The sequence below is a fragment of the Bubalus bubalis genome, chromosome 7, assembly GCF_019923935.1.
Source record: "Bubalus bubalis isolate 160015118507 breed Murrah chromosome 7, NDDB_SH_1, whole genome shotgun sequence".
NCBI classification, from domain to species: domain Eukaryota; kingdom Metazoa; phylum Chordata; class Mammalia; order Artiodactyla; family Bovidae; genus Bubalus; species Bubalus bubalis.
The window spans coordinates 6,656,471-6,681,544 of NC_059163.1; the positions used below are offsets into that span (position 1 = coordinate 6,656,471).

The 25,074-nt window shown below is 44.7% G+C and overlaps 1 protein-coding gene across 7 annotated transcripts in view; it reads right to left on the reverse strand.

Annotated features, from left to right (window-relative positions):
* The window catches only part of CD38 (CD38 molecule), a 53,867-nt gene extending 42,388 nt beyond the window's left edge, over positions 1-11,479 (reverse strand). For 2 of the 7 annotated variants that reach the window (XM_006054958.4, XM_006054957.4), the window contains exon 1: positions 10,715-11,036. Coding sequence is in view for 5 of the 7 variants with exons in the window: in XM_006054954.4 (XP_006055016.3) it covers positions 11,107-11,318 (212 nt within the window). In the remaining 2 variants the exon portion in view is untranslated. Of the gene's footprint in view, positions 1-10,714; positions 11,037-11,106 lie in introns of those variants that run through there. The other 5 variants (XM_006054954.4, XM_006054955.4, XM_006054953.4 and 2 more) reach the window with 5 other exon arrangements.
* Between the last annotated feature and the right edge of the window lie 13,595 nt (positions 11,480-25,074).

Consider the following 25,074-nt stretch of genomic DNA (forward strand, 5'->3'; position numbering starts at 1 on the left):
TCCCCACAATATGGTTCTTTTGAGGCGCTAGCCTGCCATCTTCTCGATCAGCTGCCTCCCAGATAAAGTCCTGATTGCAGGGCCTCATCTTGGATTCATCACGGTGAGCTTGGACTCGGTAATAACCCGACTTCCAAGAGCAGGCAAAGACCACCTGGCAGGGCTTCCCTGGTGGTCTAGTGGTTAAGAATCCGCCTGCCAATGCAGAAGAAATGACTTCCATCCTTGGTCTGGGAAGATCCGACACGCTGGGGGCAACTAAACCCATTTTCCACAACTCCTGAGCCAGCACTCTGGAGCTCACGGTCCCTGACAGGAGAAGCCACTGCGAGAAGCCCTGGCACCACAACTAGAGAGGAGCCTCCTCTGGCCGCAGCTAGAGAAAGCCCAAGTGTAGCAACCAAGCTACACTTTCCAGCGCAGCCAGAAAAATCACATAAAATAATAATGATAAACCACCATGTCTGACTCTGTGCGACTCCATGGACCGCATCCTGCCAGGCTCCTCTGTCCATGGAATTCTCCAGGCAAGAATACTGGAGTGGGTCGCCGTGCCCTCCTCCAGGGGATCTTCCCCACCCAGGATGGAATCCAGGTCTCTTATGTCTCCTGCATCGACGGGAAGTTCTTACCACTAGTGCCACCTAGGAAGCTCAAGACCACAGAATAAAAGGAAATCTTCCTCCTGCTTTTCGAACAACGAGCAAGTCATCTTTATTTGTACGAGGACCCCACAAGTTACCTTGCAAGCTCTAACTGTCGGAAATCACTTGATCGTTTATAATAACTGTCTCGGCTCCATCCCTACAACATGTGTCCTGAGACTTCCCCGACAGGATGCTGATAAGTTGAGAAAGAAACCCCGAGATAAAGCCCCTAGTGCACTGCAGACAACCCACACACATGGATTCCCAACTTTTATCCCCTCTAAATTTCTAAACAGGCTTTTGGCAGCTGTTTTCCAAGGGTTTTTCCCTCCAAAGAGGAAAGGAGGAAGCAGAGAGGCTGTGAGTGCTCACTGTGGTATTTTATAAAGGTTTCCTTTTTCAAGGCCACTTCCTTGGGTTATTAATAACAATACCAGGGCGGGATCTTGGGCGGCAGGCAGCTGCAAACAGCACCAACCTTTCTAAGAACAACAGAAGCAAAGCCTGAGGCCAAAGAGCCTGGAAGTGACCTCTCTCCTCTCTCTCCTCTGTTTCTGTCCTCTCTCACTCAGCCGTCTAATGGGCTCCCAGAGCATCCAATTAACCCCTCCTTCTAGAAGATTCTACCCACCCCCAGCTACCTTTCCCCAGATATCCTGGGAGCACCCCAAGCCCCACAGGCCCCACACTCAGCTTATTTGCATATGTACCCCACTCCACCCTTCCTTCCACAGAGAACTCCGCTGCAGGGTCTGACTTCCCTCCTCGTAACCATAATAGCAGCTCGGATTCTTGTTTCACTTTCCACGTTCAGTAGGGTTCACCTGAGACTTTCTGGCCACTGGTCCCGGCCTCAGAAGCCCAGAAGGAAAGACAGGCTTGAAGGAAACCTGATAATCACAGAGAGCACATGGGTGAACCCAAGGCCCTGGGGTGCACTGATGAAGTTCAGGGTCCACCTGGACCTGAAGAGGGAAGAGGGACGATGAGCAGGTGGCCATTCCATCACCGCAAAGGGAAACCACATTGCCATTCTGGCCCGTGCAAGGACGGTCACCCTCTCACTGTCTCGTGTGCTGAGAAAGTTCAGGTTGTACACGGGCCAACATGACCCTCTAACCAGCAAGATCCTCCCGAGAGCCCACAGCCGTCAAAGAGTTTTGGTCCACGGATTGGCCAATCTGCCACAACAGTAGCATCTTATCTTTCTCCCAGACTTTGTTCAACAGGGTTGATACACACTCTTGGGAACAGCCTTTTGTGGAAACCCTACCACTAAAGGAAGACTTCATGCATGACCTCTTTCATCAAGCCCTTCCCGATTCAGCCGCTCCAGGTGGGTTCAGTTTGCTGAATGTCGGGGTGCTGCTGTGACCCTTGGTACATGGCAATTCATGTACTGATATTTTCTCATTTGATGGGTACCTGAGTACATCCCACATGGCCCTGGAGAATCCAGCAAATGGCTAATAGCAGAGAAGCGGCCCCTCCCTGCTCAGGGTCCCTCTCGTCTGGGTACAATCCTCTTAGCTGCTGTACATCGCACTGTCCCGCGTTACTGTTTCCAGGCCAGTCGTCCTAAACCTGCCTCGTAGGATACAGAGAGCAGGACCCATGTTTTCTTCCTCCTTGAATCCTCCACGTCTCGCCCCAGCTACACACACACATACACGAAAGCCTTGACTAAGAGTTTGTATGAATCTGCTATTGGGTACAATTTTTTGCTCATACATTTTATGGGAAGTGGAAGTTAAAGAAATGCTAAAGTCATTAAAATGGGAGGCATGGGGAAGTAAAAATGAAGTGCTGGCCCTGAGAAATCTTTTTGGAAATTTTGAAAAGGAAAGAGAAGCCAAAACAAATGATGAACTAGAGATAAAGGCATCAGAAAAGAAAGTGGGTGTGGTCACAGAAGGGATCATTAGCAGTTGGGAAAAGATCAAAGAAGAATCTTCTCTGATTAAGGCTCTCATTGCTTATGTATCGACAAGCACGTTGTGGACTTAAGCAGGTTCAATTCAGCAAGCACGGATTAAGACTCTACAAAGTGATGAAAGGTGCTGGACCACAGGGAATGCAGCAATGAATTAAACAGCCCCTCTCCATCCAAGGGGAATGGCACCCCACTCCAGTACCCTTGCCTGGAAAATCCCATGGGCAGAGGAGCCTGGTGGGCTGCAGTCCATGGGGTCGCTAAGAGTCGGACACGACTGAGCGACTTCACTTTCACTTTTCACTTTCATGCATTGGAGAAGGAAATGGCAACCCACTCCAGTGTTCTTGCCTGGAGAATCCCAGGAACGGGGGAGCCCTGTGGGCTGCCATCTATGGGGTCGCACAGAGTCGGACACGACTGAAACGACATAACAGTAACAGCTCCATCAAAGGGGAATGGCAACCCACTCCAGTATTCTTGCCTGAAAAATCCCATGGACAGAGAAGCCTGGTGGGCTACAGTCCACAGGGTTGCAAAAAGTTGGACACGCCTCCAGCCAGGACCCTAACTTGTCTCGGGACAGGGACAAAAAAAGTCATTTATTACGATTTTGTTCATTTCTATTATTTGTAATATACTGGCTTGTATATTGTTGTTATTTAGTCACTAAGTCATGTCTGACTCTTTTGCAACCCCATGGACTGTAGCCCACCAGGCTCCTCTGTCCATGGGATTTCCCAGGCCGGAATACTGGAAAGTGTTGCTATTTTCTTCCCCAGGGGAATCCTCCCGGACCAGGACCCAACCCTCGTCTTCTGCATTCCAGGTGGATTTTTCGCCACTGAGCCACCTGAGTAGCCCCTGATATCTTGTACATCACTCATTTAATCCAGCTAAATATTTTTGCTTATTATATCCCAGGCACTCTTTTAGATCCTCGAGATATATCCCTCAACAGAACGTCTCTAGACTAAATGACCGTATATTTCATGAAGCATCTGCTAGACTTTTAACATTTTAAAATCTAGTTTTTTTTTTAAAAAAGCAAGTAGAAAGAGATGTAACAGAAGAACAAAAAAGATGATAAAGAACATTTAAAAGCTAACATAAAGATACACAAAGGGTGAAGCTGCCCACAATATCTCTGTCATTCCTTGCATGGAGTGGGCAGTATTGTTTCTCTGCCTCCCGAATCTGGGTTGAAGGGGCGACTTAACCAATGTAGAAGTGATGCTGTGCTGGTTACAGGTCTAAAGCTTTAGGAAGGGCTCTTCTGAAAGTTTGGGAACTTGGAAGAACTCCAGCCACACCACATAAAGATCGTATGGTAACACCACGAGGTGAAGAGGGGCCCTGAGAAGAATAGAGAGAGAAAGCGAGGCCACCACCCCAGCTGACACCATGTGCCATGGCGTCATCTTGTAAGCGCCACGTTTTGGACGTTCTGGCCAAGTCAGTCGCTCATGACTACAGCCCTAGCTGGCACCGTGTGAAGCAGGCCATCCAGCTGATCCCAGACAAGCCACTCAATTGGGAAAGATAACAAATGGCTGAGGCTTTAAGCCCGTATGTGTTAGAGTAATTTTTGATGCAGCAAAAGATAACCAAAACAGAAAGCACACCTGGAAGCAAGGTATGGCCTAACGGAAACCTAGAACACACGTTCAGTTCAGTTCAGTTCAGTTCAGTCGCTCACTCGTGTCCGACTCTTTGTGACCCCATGAACTGCAGCACGACAGGCCTCCCTGTCCATCACCAACTCCCAGAGTCCACCCAAACCCATGTCCATTGAGTCAGTAATGCCATCTAACCACCTCACCCTCTGTCATCCCCTTCAACCTTCAATCTTTCCCAACATCAGGATCTTTTCAAATGAGTCAGCTCTTCGCATGAGGTGGCCAAAGTATTGGAGTTTCAGCTTCAACATCAGTCCTTCCAATGAATATTCGGGACTGATTTCCCTTAGGACGGACTGGTTGGACCTCCTTGTAGTCCAACATGTGTACGATGGTTCCTGTTCTGTGTCAGCTTGGCTAGCGCATGGTACCCAGAGATTGAGTCAGATGCATCTGGATGCATGTTGCATTTAAATGGATGCACTCTGAGTAAAGCAGGTGACCATCCACAGTCTAGGTGGGCCTCATTCAGTGAGCTGAAAGCCTTAAGAAAAAGACTGACTTCCCCCAGGGAAAAGGGAATTCTGCCAGCAGAGGCCTTCAGATTAGAGCTGCAGCATCACCTCTTCCCTGGATCTCTAGCCTGCCTGCCCACCCTGAAGATTTTGCCTTGTCAGACACCAAATCACTTGAGCCAATTCCTCAAACATTATTGACTGGAGGATTTTTGCAGAAACTAATGCCTATGGCCAGCAATTTGTTATATAAGTGAATACTGAATCACGAGGGATTTTATTCTTTTTGTTGGCCTAATTGTCACATTGTCTGAATCAGAAGTATATTCTGAAGAACTATCATCTTCTGAGATCCTAGTATTTATGTTGCTTGGACAGTCAGAGAAAGTATCTGCATAAAATTCACCAAAAAATGCCTCTTCACTTAAAATTTCATGATGTGTCTTTTTTAAAAATTTTATGGTAATACATTTGCTTATGATATACATAAGGTTGGAACAAAGGCCTAATGGAGCAAAATGTGAATGATAACAACCACAGGGTGTATGATGAACCCTGGGTCAATTTTTAGCTCTAACAACTTTGCACAGTGATGTAAATTGTATCACTCTTAAAAGCACATTGCCACGTCTCCAGTCAATAATAGGTTAAATGAGCACTTTCTCTCTCTTTCTCTCCCTCTGTCGCTATCTCTCTATCTCTGTCTCTCTCTCTTCCTGATTACAACATAGCTTTAGCATTTAGCTCTGGGTGACAAGCTACAGTTATTAATAGAAAGGCCTCAAGAAGACTATTTGTGAAGGCTGAACAGACAGGACAGAAATTGTTATTGGAGGCTGGGGAAATGAAATCTGTGCTCTGAAGACCTGTCACCTGCCATAATGGAGCTAATAGAAACAGACCTAGTGAACTTCGGGTTTTGGCTAAGGAGATTTCCAGGCAGAATGTTGGAAGTTCCAACTCATTTCTTCTAGCTGTCTGTGAGAAAGATTCAGGGAGAAAGAGAGAAATAAACCAAAAGAGAACTGTTCATTTCTAAGCAGATACAAGAGCAAGCATTTCCAAGTCAAGATTTGTTAGGTTTGAAATAAAACTGCTTTTCATTCCCAGTTTTTCCTAGTAAAAGAATTTCAAAGCAAGAAATGGCCTCAAGGCAATGATCACACGCAGGGTGCTGCCAATAAAACACCTTCACGGGGTCAAGACGTCAGAGGTGTGACTGGAAGGCTCTGAGACATCATGGAGAAGAAGAAACTCAGCATTTCCAGCATCCCAGGAGACACCAGCCTTTCAGCTGACCCCACCGCTGTGCCATTTATGGAAGTGATGTCTGAGCTGTTTGGGGTGCTCCAGCTTAGCTAAGCCCCCCAGTGACTTCAGCTCTAGCCGACATCACAAGGAACAGAAGAACCACCTAGCTAAGCCCCATCAATCCTCAGAGTCATGCAAAATAGTAAAATGGCTTATGTTTTAAGACACGAAGTTTGGGGGTGGTTTGTTACATGGTAATAGATAAGCAAGATACCAATTACAGATCATTTGAAACTGAAGAGTAGTAAGTGAAGAGACCTACCATAAACCTACTGATGGTGGTGGAGTAATAATTACCAGTGGCTAACAAGTCCCTTTACCTAGCACTGCCACATTCTTTCTTCCTGGACACTCAATTTTACATAGCTGCAATTATTATACTCATAATTTTTATCATGGTTTTGTTTTGCGTGATATTACTTATCACATTTTTGTATGTTAGACATAGTTTGAATAAAGTACTGCAGGGGTAAGAAGAGCTAGATCAGAGTAGAAATCCCAAGGTGAACAGTTGGCATAAATCGCTGCTTTGGCCCACTATAAATGACCAAGGCAGGAGAGAGTAGTCTAGGCAAGAGATGGATGCAAAGGAGGATCGCAGAAATGGTCTCAGCTTTCATCAGGGAAAAAAGGGTATGACTACAAGGGAAATAGCCTGCTAGACTTTCGACAACATAGAAGGAGGAAGTTATTAATCAAAGAACCATGACCTTGAAGTTAAAGTCTCTGGGGGAACAGAAAGTAGAAGAGCTATAAGAACAACAGGAAGAGAGAAAGAAAACATCACATATATAATCTACAATATATGAAGAATTCTCATAGAAAGAAAGAAACAAGCAACTCAGTAGAAATTAACAAGGATCTGAATAGGAAACTCACAGGAGAAAATATAAACGACCAATAACCATACACAATATACTGAGAATCATCAACAGTCAGGGAACAATTAGTTGCCATTGTTTTTCTAGTTGCTATTGTTGTTCTAGTTAGCAATGACAAGATTGTGGGGAAGTATGACCTCTGATGGATGGTGATGGGGGTATACAGTTACTTTGGAGAGAATTCAGAAATATTTATCAAATTTTAAAATATGCCTAATTCTCCCTTTGGCCCAGTAGAAATCTATCCTATAGAAACACTCCCATACGTACACAAATATATGTTGTTGTTTAGTCTCTAAGTTGTGTCCAACTCTTTACAACCCTATGGACTGTAGGGTCCCAGGCTCCTCTGTTCTTGGGATGCTCCAGGTAGATATTGGGTTGCCATTTTCTCCTCGCAGAGATCTTTCTGACCCAGGGATCGAAACTTTGTCTCCTGTGTCTCCTGCATTGCAGATAGATTCTTTACCACTGAGACACCTGGGTAGCTACATATACATATAACAACTATATATATAACAAAAATTATGTATTTGACAAAAATATTCATTGCAGCATGTTTCTGCCCAACCAGCATGGTAGCTTCATGAAAGTGGGCACTTTATCCTTCAATCCTGTATTGTCAGAACTAGATCACTTTCTGAAACATAGAAGATGCTCAACAAATATTTATTGAATGAGTGAATGGGACTGAACACTGGAAACTAATTTTCTATCAGTAGGAAATATCCACATCCATCCTACAGAATGGTGGTTTCCCCAGTGGCTCAGAGAGTAAAGAATCTGCCTGCAATGCATGAGACCTAGGTTTGATTCCTTGATTGGGAAGATCCCCTGGAGAAGGAAATGGCAACCCACTCCAGTATTCTTCCCTGAAAAATCCCATGGACAGTGGAGCCGGCAGGCTATAGTCCATGGGGTCACAAAATCAGACACAACTGAGTGACTAACACACACACACACGCACACACACACACAGGAAATATTTACATCCACCCTACAGAATACTGTTAGCTGTTAGATGGTGCTAGTAGTAAAGAACCTGCCTTCCAATGCAGGAGACATAAGAGATGGGGGTTTGATCCCTGTGTCCTTAAGAGCCCCTAGAGGAGGGCATGGCAATCCACTCCAGTATTCTTGCCTGAAGAATCCCATGGATGAAGGAGCCAGGCAGGCTACAGTCCACGGGGTCTCAAAAGAGTCAGATATGATTGAAGCAACTTAACCTGCACAACCTATGTGTAGTGAATGACACTGAAAGATCTCCAGGACCAATTATAAATTAAAAAATAATAATAATGATAATTACAGTAGAAAAGTTTTTTCATCATTGGAGGATTGATTTAGTGGATTGTGATTTAAATAAATCTAATCTTAGGCACCTGCTTTTTTTGTTTTTTGCTTTTACTTTTATTTGGATTTTTTTTTTTTTTTTTTTTTTTTTTTTTGCGGCATTTATTCCCAGGCCATAAGTTTTTGTTTCTTCAGTTTCTTCTGGGATATCTTTTTCTTTTGTGCAACCTCCTCTTCTGATTTAGGAATAATCTGTTCTTTTTCAGTGAAGATCATCTCAGTGTGGCCAGGAGAACTCATGTATGGGTTGATCTGACCATGAGCTCTGCAAGTCCTGCACCAACAGCAAATGGTTTTTAGAGGTCACCTTTATGACTTAGCATAGTATAGCATTAGGCTGATTACGGCAAAGGAACACCTGTTTTGATGTTGGCGTTGGTCCATGTTTATTATCACTGAAAGATGTCTGTAATGTTGCACTTCCTTCAAAAATAGCATGTTGAATGTTTAGAATACATCAGGATCTTTCCTCCTTATTCTCATCATTCCCCCCATGTGGTAAGTACTGGCATTCCATTTCACAGCTGAGAACATTGAAGCTCAAAGAAAGTAATCTGCCCAGAGTTACGCTGTGACAGAGCTGGGATTTGAACCCAGTGTGCAGAGTTCCTGCTCTTAAACTACCCAAGGATAAAGTGACCGTATGTTCTGTTTAAGCCCAGCATAATTATTAATAGTATCCCCTTTCTTTCCAAAAAGTTCCAGACACAGTCAGTGCATTATGGTCCCTCTACCTACAGAACCTACATAGGTAGCAGAGTGTTAAGAGTTCAGTTTCTGGAGCCAAATTTGGGGCAGTTTGCTCAAACTCTCCCGTTCAGTTTGCTTATATGTAACATGGAGATAGCACTAGTAATGCCTCAGATTGCTGTGAAAGGGCTAAATGGTTTGCCATTTTTTAAGTGCCTGGCACACAGGAAGTACCAGATTAATTATTACCTGTTTATACAAAGTGTGTGTGTATGCGTATTGTGAGATATCTCCAAAGATGTTCAAAAAATAGTAACAGGAGATATCCCCATTAATATTTTAAATATATATATATACACACACACATATACATTCGCCAATGGATGTATCTTTTTGATATTGTGTGTTTTGAATACTGAATGTGTATTTAACATTGAGTAGGCATCCTGACAAGCACTAAAAAGCCACCTGGTCTCTATGGCATCTTGCTTGCTATATGGATATGAACGCTCCAAAGATGATCAAACAACAGCAATTTAAAGACTATTAAATTAAGTGAAAATAAAATGATCGCTTTTATCATTACCATTTCAGATTGCATATCACTTGATTTGAGCTTCCACAGTAGCTTAGCTGGTAAAGAATCTGCCTGCAATGCAGGAGACCCTGGTTTGATTCTTGGGTGGGAAAGATCCCCTGGAGAAGGGATAGGCTACCCACTCCTGTATTCATGGGCTTTCCTGATGGCTCAGATGGTAAAGAATCTGCCTGCAACGTGGGAGACCTGGGTTCAATCCCTGGGTTGGGAAGATCCTCTGAAGGAGGGCATGGCAACCCACTCCAGTATTCTTATTTGGAGAATCCCCATGGACAGGGCAGCCTGGTGGGCTACAGTCCATGGGGTTGCAAAAGGTCGGACATGAATGAGCGACTAAGCACAGCACATCACTTGATTTAATTGATACATTAATTGAAATCTAAAGGAATGGCTCAACTTCTACATTTTCTCTCAATTAATTGTAAGCAAAACATTTGAGACCATGGCAATCTTTGGACTAGAACAATTTGCAAGTAAGAAACTTCAGTTGCTGCGCTAGAACCTGAACTTTTGGGCACCCGCAGGGAGGCTGGGGGGCAGGAAGAGGGGGGGTCTCTCTGCCCACTTCCTCTCTCCCCAGCCTGGGGTCAAGTGTGTTTGGAGGCAGAACTGATCTGAATCACACAGGTGGACATCGCGGCTAGCCTGCCCGCCTTTGGCAGCCTGGAAAAGGCAGCCAGCCAGCCAGCACCTTTTTACTTCCCATCTTGTTCTACTTCATGTACAATTTCAAAACTGAGTTTTCCGGGTGAAACTAAGCCCTGGTAATGGAAGTCAGGAAATGTGTTCACTTTGGGGAGAGATTAGTGGCTAGCTGGGATAGGGACGGAGAAACCTTCACAAAATTTTCCATAGACTGGGTGTTGCCAGGGTCCCTACAGATTCATAAAGCAGATGCACTTTTGCGGCTGTTAGAATCTTAATTTTTAACCTTGCTGTTACTTTGTTTTCTGTCGTTACTGGGAGCTCTGGTCACATTTATTTCAGGGCGCACAACAATCTCGAGGCTGGTATATTAATGAATGAAATGAATGTCGGTGATCCGGCCCCCCAGACACTGTCCTCCCCCGACCCCAGGCTCCGCAAACCATTTAATCCAGTGTCATCTGCAACATTCCGGGGATTTAGGAGGCAAGAGATGGCGAACAGAAACCCCGCGCAACTCACCGGCCTCCCGTTGACTTTCCGAACCAGTCGCCGGGCGGTGGGTGCCCAGGGGAGCTGCGGCCCCAAATGGAAGCCCAGGGCGTCTCGGACAACTTCCACCCGCCGAGCGGACGCTCCAGTAGCCGCGCGGTCTCGGCGGGCTCCCTGAAACCACTCGCCGCCCGCACCTCTTGCGAGTGGCGCGCGCAAACGCGCGCCTGCACTGCTTACTCGGCACCGCCCGGCGGGCTCTCAGCTGACTCAGGACAGTAGGTGCCCTGTTGCCAGCAAATCCAGACGGCTGCTGTGCGGCGCGCGGCGTCCAGCTATGCCCAGCTGTGCCCAGCGCGCCCCGCCGAGTGCCGTCCCCACCGCGCGTGGGGCCCCGTAGGGCGCCTAAGACTCCCACTCACCTGGAACCCTGCCAGATCGGCTGGGTGTAGGTGTCGCATCGCTCCTGGATGAGTTTCTGAAAATTGGCGGTGCTGCCTGTCCCGTGCCACCTGTTGAGCCCGGAGTAGTGCCACTTGTAGATTCCGATCGCCCCCCCGGTGATCCCCGCCACCAGGAAGAACAGAAGAACGCAGCAGCAAAGCTTCTTTCTCGGGGTGCAGCAGTCGGCCATGGGGCCCGATGAGGGTCTCCCGGACCAATTTGTAGAAGCGGCCGCTGGAGTCTGAGCGCCGGGGAGGAGAGCGCTAGCCGGTTTCTCAAACTGCACTTCCCCTTTAGCGCTCGCTCGCCTTTTCTCTCGCTTCCTTTCCTACTCCTCCCCCCTCCTTCGAAGTCCCTCAGTGGCGATCGCTAGACCAGTAAGGATCTCAAGGTCTTAAAAAGCCTAGAGCAGTTCACTTCCTAGATGACAAGAGTGAATATTGACATTTTAGGAATCAACGAACTAAAATGGACTGGATCTGATGGATTATATTCTTTGCAGCCAAAGCTGGAGAAGCTCTATACAGTCAGCAAAAACAAGACCTGGAGCTGACTGTGGCTCATATAATGAACTCCTTATTTCAAAATTCAGACTTAACTTGAAAAAAGTAGGGAAAACCACTAGACCATTCAGGTATGACCTAAATCAAGACCCCTACAATTATACAGTGAAAGTGACAAATAGATTCAAGGATGAGATCTGATAGGCAGAGTGCCTGAAGAACTATGAACTGAGGTTCATGACATTGTACAGGAGGCAGTGATCAAGACCATCCCCAAGAAAAAGAAATGTAAAAAGGCAAAATGGTTATCTGAGGAGGCCTTACACATACCTGTGAAAAGAAGTAAAAGGCAAAGGAGAAAAGGAAAGATATACCCATTGGAATGCAGAGTTCCAAACAATAGCAAGGAGAGATAAGAAAGCCTTCCTCGGTGATCAATGCAAAGAAATAGAGGAAAACAATAGAATGGGAAAGACTAGAGATCTCTTCAAGAAAATTTGAGATCGCAAGGGAACATTTCATGCAAAGATGGGCTCAATAAAGGACAGAAATGGTATGGATCTAACAGAAGCGGAAGATATTAAGACGAGGTGGCAAGAATACACAGAAGAACTATGCAAAAAAGATCTTCATGACCCAGATAACCATGATGGTGTGGTCACTGACCTAGAGCCAGACATCCTGGAATGTGAATTCAAGTGGGCCTAAGGAAGCATCAGTATGAACAAAGCTAGTGGAGGTGATGGAATTCCAGCTGAGCTATTTCAAATCCTGAAAGATGATGCTGTAAAAGTGCTGCACTCAATATGCCAGCAAATTTGGAAAACTCAGCAGTGGCCACAGGACTGGAAAAGGTCAGTTTTCATTCCAATCCCAAAGAAAGGCAATGCCAAAGAATGTTCAAACTGCTGTGCAATTACACTCATGCCACACAGTTGCAAAGTAATACTCAAAATTCTCCAAGCCAGGCTTCAAAAGTACCTGAACTGTGAACTTCCAGATGTTCAAGCTGGATTTAGAAAAGGCAGAGGAACCAGAGACCAAACTGCCAACATGTGCTGGGCCATGGAAAAAACAAGAGAGTTCCAGAAAAACATCTATTTCTGCTTTATTGACTATGCCAAAGCCTTTGACTGTGTGGATCACAATAAACTGTGGAAAATTCTGAAAGATGGGAACACCAGACCACCTGACCTGACTCCTGAGAATTCTGTACGCAGGTCAAGAAGCAACAGTCAGAACTGGACGTGGTGCAACAGATAGGTTCCAAATCGGGAGGAGTGTGTCAAGGCTGTATATTGTCACCCTGCTTATTTAGCTTATATGCAGAGTATATCATGAGAAATGCTGGGCTGGAAGAAGCACAAGCTGGAATCAAGATTGCCAGGAGAAATACCAATAACCTCAGATATGCAGATGACACCACTCTATGGCAGAAAGTGAAGAAGAACTAAAGAGCCTCTTGATGAAAGTGAAAGAGGAGAGTTAAAAAGTTGGCCTAAAGCTCAACATTCAGAAAACTAAGATCATGGCATCTGGTCCCATCACTTCGTGGCAGATAGATGGGGAAACAGCGGAAACAGTGACAGATTTTATTCTGAGGGGTTCCAAAATCCAGATGGTGATTGCAGCCATGAAATTACAAGATGCTTGCTCTTTTGGAAAAAAAAAGTTATGACCAACCTGCTGCTGCTGCTGCTGCTACTAAGTCACTTCAGTCGTGTCCGACTCTGTGTGACCCCATAGATGGCAGCTCACCCGGCTCCCCCATCCCTGGGATTCTCCAGGCAAGAACACTGGAATGGGTTGCCATTTCCTTCTCCAATGCATGAAAATGAAAAGTGAAAGTGAAGTCGCTCAGTCGTGTCCGACTCTTTGTGACCCCATGGACTGCAGCCTACCAGGCTCCTCCATCCATGGGATTTTCCAGGCAAAATGGAAATGGTGGTGATGGTGGGGGTGCCATCGCCTTCTCCATGACCAACCTAGACAGCATATTAAAAAACAGAGACATTACTTTGCCAACAAAGGTCCGTCTAGTCAAGGCTATGGTTTTTCCAGTGGTCATGTATGGATGTGAGAGTTGAACTGTAAAGGAAGCTGAGCGCAGAAGAATTGATGCTTTTGAACTGTGGTGCTAAATATTCATTGGAAGGAATGAATGGCCAATACTTTGGCCACTTGATGTAAAGAACTGACTCATTTGAAAAGACCCTGATGCTGGGAAAGATTGAAGGCAGCAGAAGGGGATGACAGATGATGAGATGGTTGAATGGCATCACTGTCTCAGTGGACATGAGTTTGAGTAAGCTCTGGGAGCTGGTGATGGACAGGGAAGCGTGGCTGTTGCAGTCCATGAGGTCTCAAAGAATCGGACACGACTGAACTGAACTGTCCACTTCTTGAGCAGAGGGAGCCAGACTCCTCATCCCTAGGGAGAAGCCACCACTTTGTTTTTACTTGTTGTTCAGTCGCTCAGTCGCAACTCTTTGAGATCCCGTGGACTGCAGCCCACCAGGCTCCGCTGTCCATGGATTTTTCCAGGCAAGAATACTGGAGTGGGTTGCCATTTCCTTTTTCTGGAGAATCTTATCCACCCAAGGATCAAACCGGCATCTTCTGCATTGGCAGGTGGATTGTTTACCACTGAGCCACCTGGGAAGCCCTTGACCTTACTTGGCAGACACTCAAAGAACAGACAGTATAATTTTATACACCTTGGTTGGCTCCCTTTCCCAAGCTGCACTTTACACGTAACCCACACCTGCTTCCTGGAGATTATCAAAGTTACTGTGTGCCTCCCTACCTGTGTACGGGCAATGCCCACCTCTGCTTAGCACTTTGAGAAACACCTGCTCAGCCTCCTGTAAAGGTTCTGCTTAAGCCTTCTCTCCAGTGGCATCAGTGTAAGTTCTGGCTGGGTAATGTGGGGTAAGTTACTTGACCTCTCTGTGCTTCAGATGTAAAGTGGGCACCGTAGTCATACTTACTTTACGAGGTTGTTATGAGGATTGAGTGAGCTCATAATTACCAAGGGCTTCCCTGGTGGCTCAGATGGTAAAGAATCTGCCTGCAATGTGGGCAACCTGGGTTCAATCCCTGGGTTGGGATCCCGGGAGTAGGGAATGGCTACCTACTCCAATATTCTTGCTTGGAGAATTTCATGGACAGGGGAACCTGCCAAAGAGGAGCCTGGTGGGCTATATGGTCCATGGGGTTGCAAAGACATGACTGAGCAACTTTCACTTTACTTCTTCACTTATCAAGTGTTAAGCGAGGCACATGATAAGCACTAACATGATACATGTTAGCAATTCCTACCTACTCCCTGAGGCTGTCGACAGGATACAGTTCTAGAACCCATGAGGTGTTGCTTGGAACATGTCGGCATGTGTCTGGCATGCAGTAAGTACTCAAAGTAGTGATTCAACAACTAATCCAATGGCTTTTCCCAGCACCCACTGCACTGCCTCTCTCAAGGTCCTACACTAGGAGCATCTCTGACATTTTAGCAGAGACCTAAGGAAAGTGACTTCCTGGGGCAAAAAATTCCCATACAGAGCGGAGAGCAGGTGCCAATACCCTGAGGGAAAAAATCTCCAGAAGATAGTGGAGGACAGAGGAGCCTGGTGTGCTGCAGTCCATAGGGTTGCAAAGAGTGAGACAAAAGTTAGCGACTAAACAACAACAGGAAAAGCTCTTGGTCTGTTCTGGGAGTAGCAAGGAGGCCATTGGAACTGGAATGCAGGGCTGAGGGAGGCAGACCAGGAGAGAAGTTCAGAGGGTAGGAGGAAGGCAGGTCACCTATGGCCTTGCAGCACAAAAGGACTTTTGGGGCTGTGGATTTTATTTTTAACCTATTGAATGTCACTCACTGACTTGATCAGATATGACACTTTAAAGGCTCCATCTGGCTTCTGTATTGAGAATAAATTGTGGAAAAGTAAAAACAGAAAGATGAACACCAGTTATGGTGACTGTAACCAGGAGAGTAGCAACAGAAGCAGCAAAGAAAAAAGGAAGTTGCATTCCTGATGTAGTTTAAAAACAGAAGCAAGGGAATTTACTTATGAGTTGGAGGTAGGGTTTTCCAGAAAGAGGGAAGTCTAAGATGACTTCAGGAATTTTGGTCTGAGCAACTGACCAGAGAAAAGACACAATTGCCATGTACAGCAAAAGGAAAACTGGGGGTGAAATAGATTTGGTTTGGGGGGAAAGGCATGAAACAACAATTTGGTTTTAGGGGTGTTGAGTTTGAGATGCCTATTAGACTGCAAGAGGAGACACCAAGTAACTGACGGGATATAAACATTTGGCATTCAGGCCAGGGGAGACACAGGTATGGATATCTTTCACATGTAGTTAGGTTTTTTTTTTGTTTTTTATTATTCACATCTTAGCCATTTGTAATGGTTTGGAATTTTTTTTATTTTTTTATTTTTGATGGAGCTGGGCTTTGTTCGGGCTTGCCATGTGGGCTTGCAGGCAGTGGGGGCTACTCCCTAGCTGCAGTGCAGAGGCTTCTCCTTGCTGTGGCTTCTCTTGTTGCAGAGCACAGGCTCTAGGTACAGGGGCTTCAGTCTCTGCAGTATACCGGCTTAGCAGTCGCAGCTTCCAGGCTTTATTGCCCCATGGCATGGGGGATCTTCCCAGACCAGGGATCAAACTCAAGCCTTTCCCCGATACTGGGTCCTCACAGATACCATCCCCACTTCACCCTCCTCCCCACCCCTGCTCCCACCCCCAGCCAACTCCTCCTGATTTCCTTCAAGGCCATTTCCTCCGGAAGCGTTTCCTGACCCCCTGGAGCTCCCAAACTGGGTCAGGTCTCCAAGCTGTATACTTTCCTAGCAGAAGAACACAGATGCCAGTGAAATACAGAGCCCCAGATCTCTGGTGTGGACCACCTAGACCAGGAACACGTCCTCTGCTAATTTCTTCAAGATGTCCTCTTCAACTGGACCAGGGTTTGCTTACGGCCAGGTCTGCAGGAATAGTACTTATTCTCTCAGTATCCTGGGACTCCAGTTGGTGTCCACAACTGCTGATTGAATGAATAAATGAATGAATCACAGACCAGAGTCTTATTTCTGGCCCCTGCTACCCCATCCTTTCCAAACTAGATTCAGAGGTTACTTTCACAATCTCAGATCTATGTGAAATAGTATGAATATGGAGGGAGAAAAGTTGGTTTTGACTGGGGGTTCATTTCCCTGATCTCTGACCTTATGCCTTGCCTTCCTCCACTCCCTTCTCCTGGGTGTGAACTTTGTTTTTATACTGAATATTGAGCAAGATCCAAAATCAGTTACTCCTATTCCTTACTGAACTAAGTCTTCTGTTATTACAGCATCTAAGATCTGCCACACAAACAACCCCTTTTAACAAGGTATTTGTTTTTGGAAATGGGGGAGTTATTTCATGTTTAATGGGTACAGTTTCAGTTCAAGAATGTAAAAAATTTGAGAGATGGACAATGGGGTCAGTTGCACAACAATGTGAACATTTTCAGGGCCACTAATCTCCACAGTTAAATAGTATATTTTATATTATCTGACTTTTACCAAAATAAGAAAAAAACGTTAAAAGAAAAGATAAATACACATGGAATAAAAGCCAAATAGAACCAGGGAAATATGTAGGAAGTCATTCTTTCTCCTACCCTGGGTGTTCCTCTTACCATATAATAAATAGAGTATTCATGCAGATACATATGAACAGAGAGGTAAGCTTTCATTGTTTCATTAAAAACTACAGCATATTGCTAGCCCTGGCATGGACCTGGTTTTCCATACATAGTCATGTATTTGGAAGACATTTGCTAACAGCACATATTCTACCTAATTCGTTTAAATGACCCTAGTATTCCACTGTATACCTGTTGTTCAGTCACTCAGTCATGTCCAACTCTTTGTGACCCCGTGGACTGTAGCATGCCAAGCTTCCCTGTCCTTCACCATCTCCTGGAGTTTGCTCAAACTCTTGTCCATTGAGTTGGTGATGCCATCCAGCCGTCTCATCCTCTGTCATCCCCTTCTCCTGCCTTCAATCTTTCCCATCATCAAGGTCTTTTCCAGTGAGTCAGCTCTTCTCATCAGGTGGCCAAAGTATTGGAGTTTCAGCTTCAGCATCAGTTCTTCCAATGACTATTTAGGATTAATTTCCTTTAGGATGGACTGGTTTGATCTCCTTGTAGTCCAAAGGACACTCTAGAGTCTTCTCCTACACCACAGTATGAAAGCATCAATTCTTTAGTACTTAGCCTTCTTTATGGTCCAACTTTCACATCCATACATGATTACTGGAAATACCATAGCTTTGATTATACAGACCTTTGTCAGCTCTGCTTTTTAATACACTGCCTAGGCTTGTCATAGCTTTTCTTTCAAGGAGCAAGCGTCTTTTAATTTCATGGCTGCAGTCACCATCTGCAGTGATTTCGGAGCCCAAGAAAATAAAGCCTCTCACTGTTTCCATTGTTTACCATCTATTTGCCATGATGAAAGTGAAAGAGGAGAGTGAAAGAGAATAAAAAATTTGCCGGGAGAAATATCAATAACCTCAGATATGCAGATGACACCACTCTTATGGCAGAAAGTGAAGAGGAACTCAAAAACCTCTTGATGAAAGTGAAAGAGGAGACTGAAAAAGTTGGCTTAAAGCTCAACATTCAGAAAATGAAGATCATGGCATCTGGTCCCATCACTTTATGGGAAATAGATGGGGAAACAGTGGAAACAGTGGCTGACTTTATTTTTCTGGGCTCCAAAATCACTGCAGATGGTGCCTGCAGCCATGAAATTAAGAGACGCTTACTCCTTGGAAGGAAAGTTATGACCAACCTAGATAGCATATTCAAAAGCAGAGACATTACTTTACCAACAAAGGTTCGTCTAGTCAAGGCTATGGTTTTTCCTGTGGTCATGTATGGATGTGAGAGTTGGACTGTGAAGAAGGCTGAGCGCCGAAGAATTGATGCTTTTGAACTGTGGTGTTGGAGAAGACTCTTGAGAGTCCCTTGGACTGCAAGGAGATCCAACCAGTCCATTCTGAAGGAGATCAGCCCTGGGATTTCTTTGGAAGGAATGATGTTAAAGCTGAAACTCCAGTACTTTGGCCACCTCATGGGAAGAGTTGACTCATTGGAAAAGACTCTGATGCTGGGAGGGATTGGGGGCAAGAGGAGAAGGGGACGACAGAGGATGAGATGGCTGGATGGCATCACTGACTCGATGGACGTGAGTCTCAGTGAACTCCGGGAGATGGTGATGGACAGGGAGGCCTGGCGTGCTGTGATTCATGGGGTCACAAAGAGTCGGACACAACTGAGCGACTGATCTGATCTGATCTGATGACTCAGCCATGAGGAGAATGAAATGTTGTTATTTGTAGTGTCATGGGTGGATCTAGAGATGATCATACAAAGTGAAGCAAGTCAGGCAGAGAAAGACAAATACCATATCATATCACTTATTCATGAAGTCTAAAAAATAATGTAATACAAATGAGTGTATTTAGAAATCAGAAATGGACTCAGGGACATAGAGAGCAAAACTTATGGTTACCAAAGGGGAAAGGAAAGGGGGAGGGATAAATTAGGGATATGGAATTAACAGATACACACTACTGTGTATAAAACAGATAAGCAACAAGGATTATCCATATAATACAAGGAACAGTATTCAATGTCTTGTAATAATGTATAATGGAAAATAATCTGAAAAATACAGATATACAACTGAATCAATTTGCTATACACCTGAAACTAACACAATATTGTAAATTGACTGTACTTCAATTTTTTACCCAAAGTCGAAACTTAATTGCCCATATTTTTTACCATAATGTTATAACAATACAAATAATGATTGAAAAGTTAAATCTACAATAAGAGCACAGGTTTGCCGGTTAAGTAGACCTGATTGATCTCTGTCACTTAAAAGAGAGAGAAAGTGTTAGTTGCTCAGTCATGTCCAACTCTTTTCAACTCCGTGGACTGTAGTCTGCCAGGCTCCTCTGTTCATGGGGTTTTCCGGGCAAGAATACTGGAGTGGGTAGCCATTCCCTTCTCCAGAAGATCTTCCTGACCCAGGGATCGAACCCAGGCAGATCCTGTATTGCAGGCAGATTCTTTACCACCTGAGCCAAAGATCCTATTTTTTCTGCCAGTGGGGCAAGTAACAAAACGTCTCTGAAGGACAACTTCCTCTTCTGCAGAGCAGAAGGGCCAGCAACGAAGACCCAGTGAAACCATTAAAAAAGACTCACCAGCTAAAACCAATCCATCCAGTAGGCATCTGTTGGTCATCTGAGAAGTAAAGTGCAATGGTGACGGGAGGGGAGGGGAAAGGCTACAGTTAATTACAAAATTATTCTTCCTCCTTCAGTAGTAATTGCCAATATCAATTACTGTCAATACTTTGTATACAATACCCTACAGCATTGCCATTGTGTAAATTCTTTGTTAGTCCACCTGAGGACTAAAAAAGATGAGGAATTAGAGGCTTAGAAAGATAAGCAATCTGGCCAAAGTTAGTTAGTCAAGGAGGGGTTTGAACTCAGACAATCTCATTTCAAGCCTGTCCAGCTAACCCTACCTCTAAACCAGCAGATAACCCTAAAGCAGCAGATAGTCAATGGATTCCGACTGTGTGCTGGCCTAGCATTGACACACTCAACCTGTTGCTACAGAGGATTTGTGGTCCAGAGTGGGAGCTTCTTGAAACATGCTTTTGGGTATGCATCCATGGCAGCTGTGAACTCTGAGCATCATCAGGGGCTTAGGATGGACCTATTTTCCTAGAAAGACATTTGTCTTTGCAATGTGTTTTCAAATCAGAAGGGTGAATAGATGCCAAATATGAACAACATCAGAAACACACATCCATTAATGTCAAACACATCACAGCCTCCCATCTGGGGATTTTTTTCTTCTCACCTTCTTGTGAAAACGAAAGCTATACAATGACATCTCCCACATCCTGAAACTGAGCACAGCTACGTCATTTACCCTTTATTCTGTATTTTCAATGAAACAGAATTAACACGAATTGGCAGAAAGCCACGAATTGCTTTTAATTCGCTCCGAGCCGTGTGTTCTTTGTGCTCTGCCCTGGCTTGCTTGTGGAGATAAATCAACCTCTCAGCCTCTTCCTTGGTCAGTGCTCTGACCTCAGCCTAATAGATCTGGCAACTTAGCTCTCCTCACCCTCCACCTCTTTGATCAATTTACTTGCCCTTTCGTGAACTTTTAGGTGACAGCTTACACACCCCATGTCTAGAATCTTTTATAAACTTTCTCATTCCTGTCATAAGCGTCTATATGCACCCGAGACTTCCTGTATGGTTTTGTTTGTTTGGTTGGTTGGGGAGTTTGAGGGTCATTTTCCCCATTCCTCTTTGCCCTACTCTAGACTTTAATTTGAAAGAATCTTTTTCTCAGGTGTGATCCCAACAACTAGCAAGTCTCTGACACCTAGAAAGCACAAAACTGTGTTTATAAAACTGTCTTGATGAATATCACATTTTAATGCAAATATTTCTGTTTACTCATTTATTCACTTATGCATTAAATAGTCACTGAGCACCTATTATGTTCCATGAGCTGTTTCATTTTTTTTAACCTCCCCCCCCCATTTTTATTGAGAAATAACTGATATACATCACTTATTAAGTGGCCCTGGTGGCCCAGACAGTAAGGAATCTGCCTGCAATGTGGTAGACCTGGGTTCAATCCCCAGGTTGAGAAGATCCCCTGGAGGAGGGCATGTTAACCTACTCCAGTATTCTTGCCTGGAGAATCCCATGGACAGAGGAGCCTGGAGGGCTACAGTCCATGGCATCACAAAGAATCACAACTGAACATAAACACTCACACACACAGCCATTTAAAAACTCAATTCTTATGGAACTTAGATTCTAATGGGAGGGAGCAGACATATAATGGATAAAATACGTGAGCAAACCACAAGGCATGTGAGGTAGTGATGTCAGCTAGGAAACAAAATAAGCAGGGAATGAGATAAGAACTGGGAGAGGAGGGGAAGGGTGGCAACACTGGAATGAAGACCTTCCAACTAAGAAGGCAGGCTTTGTGTAAGGATCTGAAAAAGATAGGGTAGCCACATGACACCAGGGCAAACAGAGTCCCAGCAGAGGCAAGAAAAGAGCAAGTGCTGAGCTCCTGGCGTGTTGACAGAAGAGCAAATGTCAGATAAGAGATGCTAAATGCAGAGAGAGCAAGATGGGAAGAAGGGGGAGAAGAGGCTGGAGACGTGGAGGTGTGATGGCATGTGATGGGATGGATGGGCACTCATGGTACTGAGAAATGGAGTATTCCTGCCATACCAGTAAATGAGGCCGTCATAGTCATCAGCAATTCTGGCTCTCCAAATGTGAATCTCTGAGCCCTAAGGGCACCCAGGAAGGAGAAGAATCCTAGCACAATCCAGCAGTCAACAGGCTGCAGCCACTGCCTACGGTGAGCACTGAGGAACTCAGGATGGGAAAAACCCAGGATACTGGCCCCAGATAGCTGAGATGGGCGGGAAAGGAATGATTTCCGTGAGCTCAGACTCTTGTAACTTCCCATACGTAGAAAAGTCCTAAATTCCTTAACTTGGGATATCTGACTGTCTTTAATTCACAGAACACTTTTTATGTTCAGACTACCTGCCCCTTGTTGCAAAACTTCTATATAACCTGACCTCTCCACCACCACCACCCCACCTCCTCAGAGTAGTTCTCCTAAGGCTACTTCAGATGCTGTCTCCCAGGCTTAAGCCCTAAAAATTCCCACTGAATAAAACATAACTCTCAACTTTTAGATCATGACTATCTTTTAGGTCAACAGTGCAGTAGAGTGATATTTTCTGACTTGGTTTTATCAGGTTCACTCTGGCTGCTTGTTGGGAATAAACTAAAGTGGGGCAAAAGCAGAAGCAGGGAGAACCTTTAGGAGGCTATGGTGCCATCATCCAGATAGGAGATGATGGTGCCTTGAGCCAGGTTGACATCTGCTGAAGTTGGTTGAATTCTGGATTTATTTTGAAGATAGATCTGACAGATTTATTTACAGAGTAAAGACACAAAGAGAAAGGTCTAAGACAACTTCAAGGATTTTGGCTTGAGCAACAGGAAAGCTGGAGATGTCATTCACTGAGCTGAAGAAAACAATGAAAGAAGAATTTGTGTGGAATGTGTTAAATTTGAGATGCTCACATGACAATTTTGAGGAGACAAACATCAGGACAGGCTTTACAAACATTCACCCATTCAACCCCCATTACAACCTGTGAGACGGGGAGGATTCTTGGCCCCATTTTGCAGGGGAAGACTGAGACCCAGAAAGGATGAGTGACTCACCCAAGGCCACTTGGCCAGAGGGTAGCGGAACTGGGCAACTGGGGTTCAAACACAAGTCATGGGTACAGAATGCATGCTCTTCTATGCAGTACTTCCTCTTAGCTGAGAAAACACATACACACACGCACACATGCACACACACCCTCTCATTCCAGTCACTTAAAAACTTCCCATCGGCTCTGAGCCAATCATTGTAGCAGGGGGCTTACACATTCTGGCGACATTAGGTCTGAGTCTCCTGTTGCTTGATCTGGGAGCTGGAGCCCCCATGGGGAAGGAGAAGTTCTCCATAGGAAAAATCAGGATATCATCCCCAGAAGAAGGGAGAGTAGATGCTGAATTTCAAAGACAACAGGAAAGCACACTCACTGTCAAACTTAGCCTGAGTGATGTTAACTTGAGCAAAGATTATACTTTGGTAATTACACATATGCATCACAAACCACCCAGAATTCCCCAAAGTCATGCCAAAATCTTCTCAATGATTTCTTTTATAAGATGTTTATTTGGGTCCCTCAGACATTTGTGCTTTCCATTCTTATATTCCAACACAAAGGGGCTAAAGGTCAAATATCTCAGCTGGGAGGAGGAACACATTCTTGAATATTTAGGAGAAAACTGTGAAATTATGTTTCCTCAGTCTTGTGTGTGTGGTTTTGTTTTTGTTTTTTTTTTTTTTTTTTCTTTTTAGAGCAAGCTAAAAACAAAATAAGCAAACACTCAAAAGAAAGCCCCAAATCAAACTCACTGAAAGGAAGGATATTGTATATCATTCATTGACTTTCAAGAAGAATTTTTTAAATAAACAAACAGTTTATTTTAGAGCAGTTTTAGATTCATAGCAGAAATGAGCAGACAGGAGTGAGTTCCCATATGCTCCTTCCCCCACATACCCACTGCCTTTCCTCCCACAACCTCCTCCACCAAGGAGGCACATTTGTTATAATTCATAAACCAACCTTTTGTTATTGTTGTTCAGTCACTCAGTCATGTCTAACTCTTTGTGATCCCATGGACTGCAGCACAACAGGCTTCTCTGTCCTTCACTCCCGGAGATTGCTCAAACTCAAGTCCATTGACTTGGTGATGCCATCCAACCATCTCATCCTCTGTCATCCCCTTCTCCTCCTCCCTTAATCTTTCCCAGTATCAGGCTCTTTTCTAATAAGTTGGCTCTTTGCATCAGGTGGCCAAAGTATTGGAGTGTCAGCTTCAGCATCAGTCCCTCCAAAGAATATTCCAGATTGATTTCCTTTAGTATTGACTGGCTTGATCTCTTTGCAGTCCAAGTGACTCTCGAGAGTCTTATCCAACACCACAGTTCAAAAGCATCAGTTCTTCAGTGCTCAGCCCTCTTTATGGTCCAAATCTCAGATTCAAATAGGACTACTGGAAAAATCACAGCTCTGACTAGAGCTTTGTCGGTAAAGTATTGTCTCTGCATTTTAATATGCTGTCTAGGTTTGTCATAGGTTTTCTTCCAAGGAGCAAGCATCTTTTAATTTCATGGCTGCAGTCACCATCTACAACCATGAAACCAACCTAGACAGCACATTAAAAAACAGAGACATCACTTTGTCGACTAAGTCAAGACCATGTAGTCAAAGTTATGGTATTTCCAGTAGTCATGTTCAGATGTGAGAATTAGATCATAAAGAAGACTGAGTGCCAAAGAATTGATGCTTTCAAATTGTGGTGTTGGAGAAGACTCTTGAGAGTCCCTTGAACAGCAAGAAGATCAAACCAGTCAGTCCTAAAGGAAATCAGTCCTGAATATTCATTGGAGGGACTGTTGCTAAAGCTGAAGCTCCAATACTTTGGCCACCTAATGCAAAGAGCCAGCTTATTAGAAAGGAGCCTGATGCTGGGAAAGATTGAAGGCAGGGGAAGGGGACAACAGGGGACAACAGAAGACAGATGGTTGGATGGTATCACTGACTCAATGGACATGAGTTTGAGCAAACTCTGGGACATGGTGAAGGACAGGGAAGCCTGGCATGCTGCGGTCCATGGGGTCACAGAGAGTCGGACATTTAGTCATTGAACAACAAATAAACCTACATTGACACATTATAATCA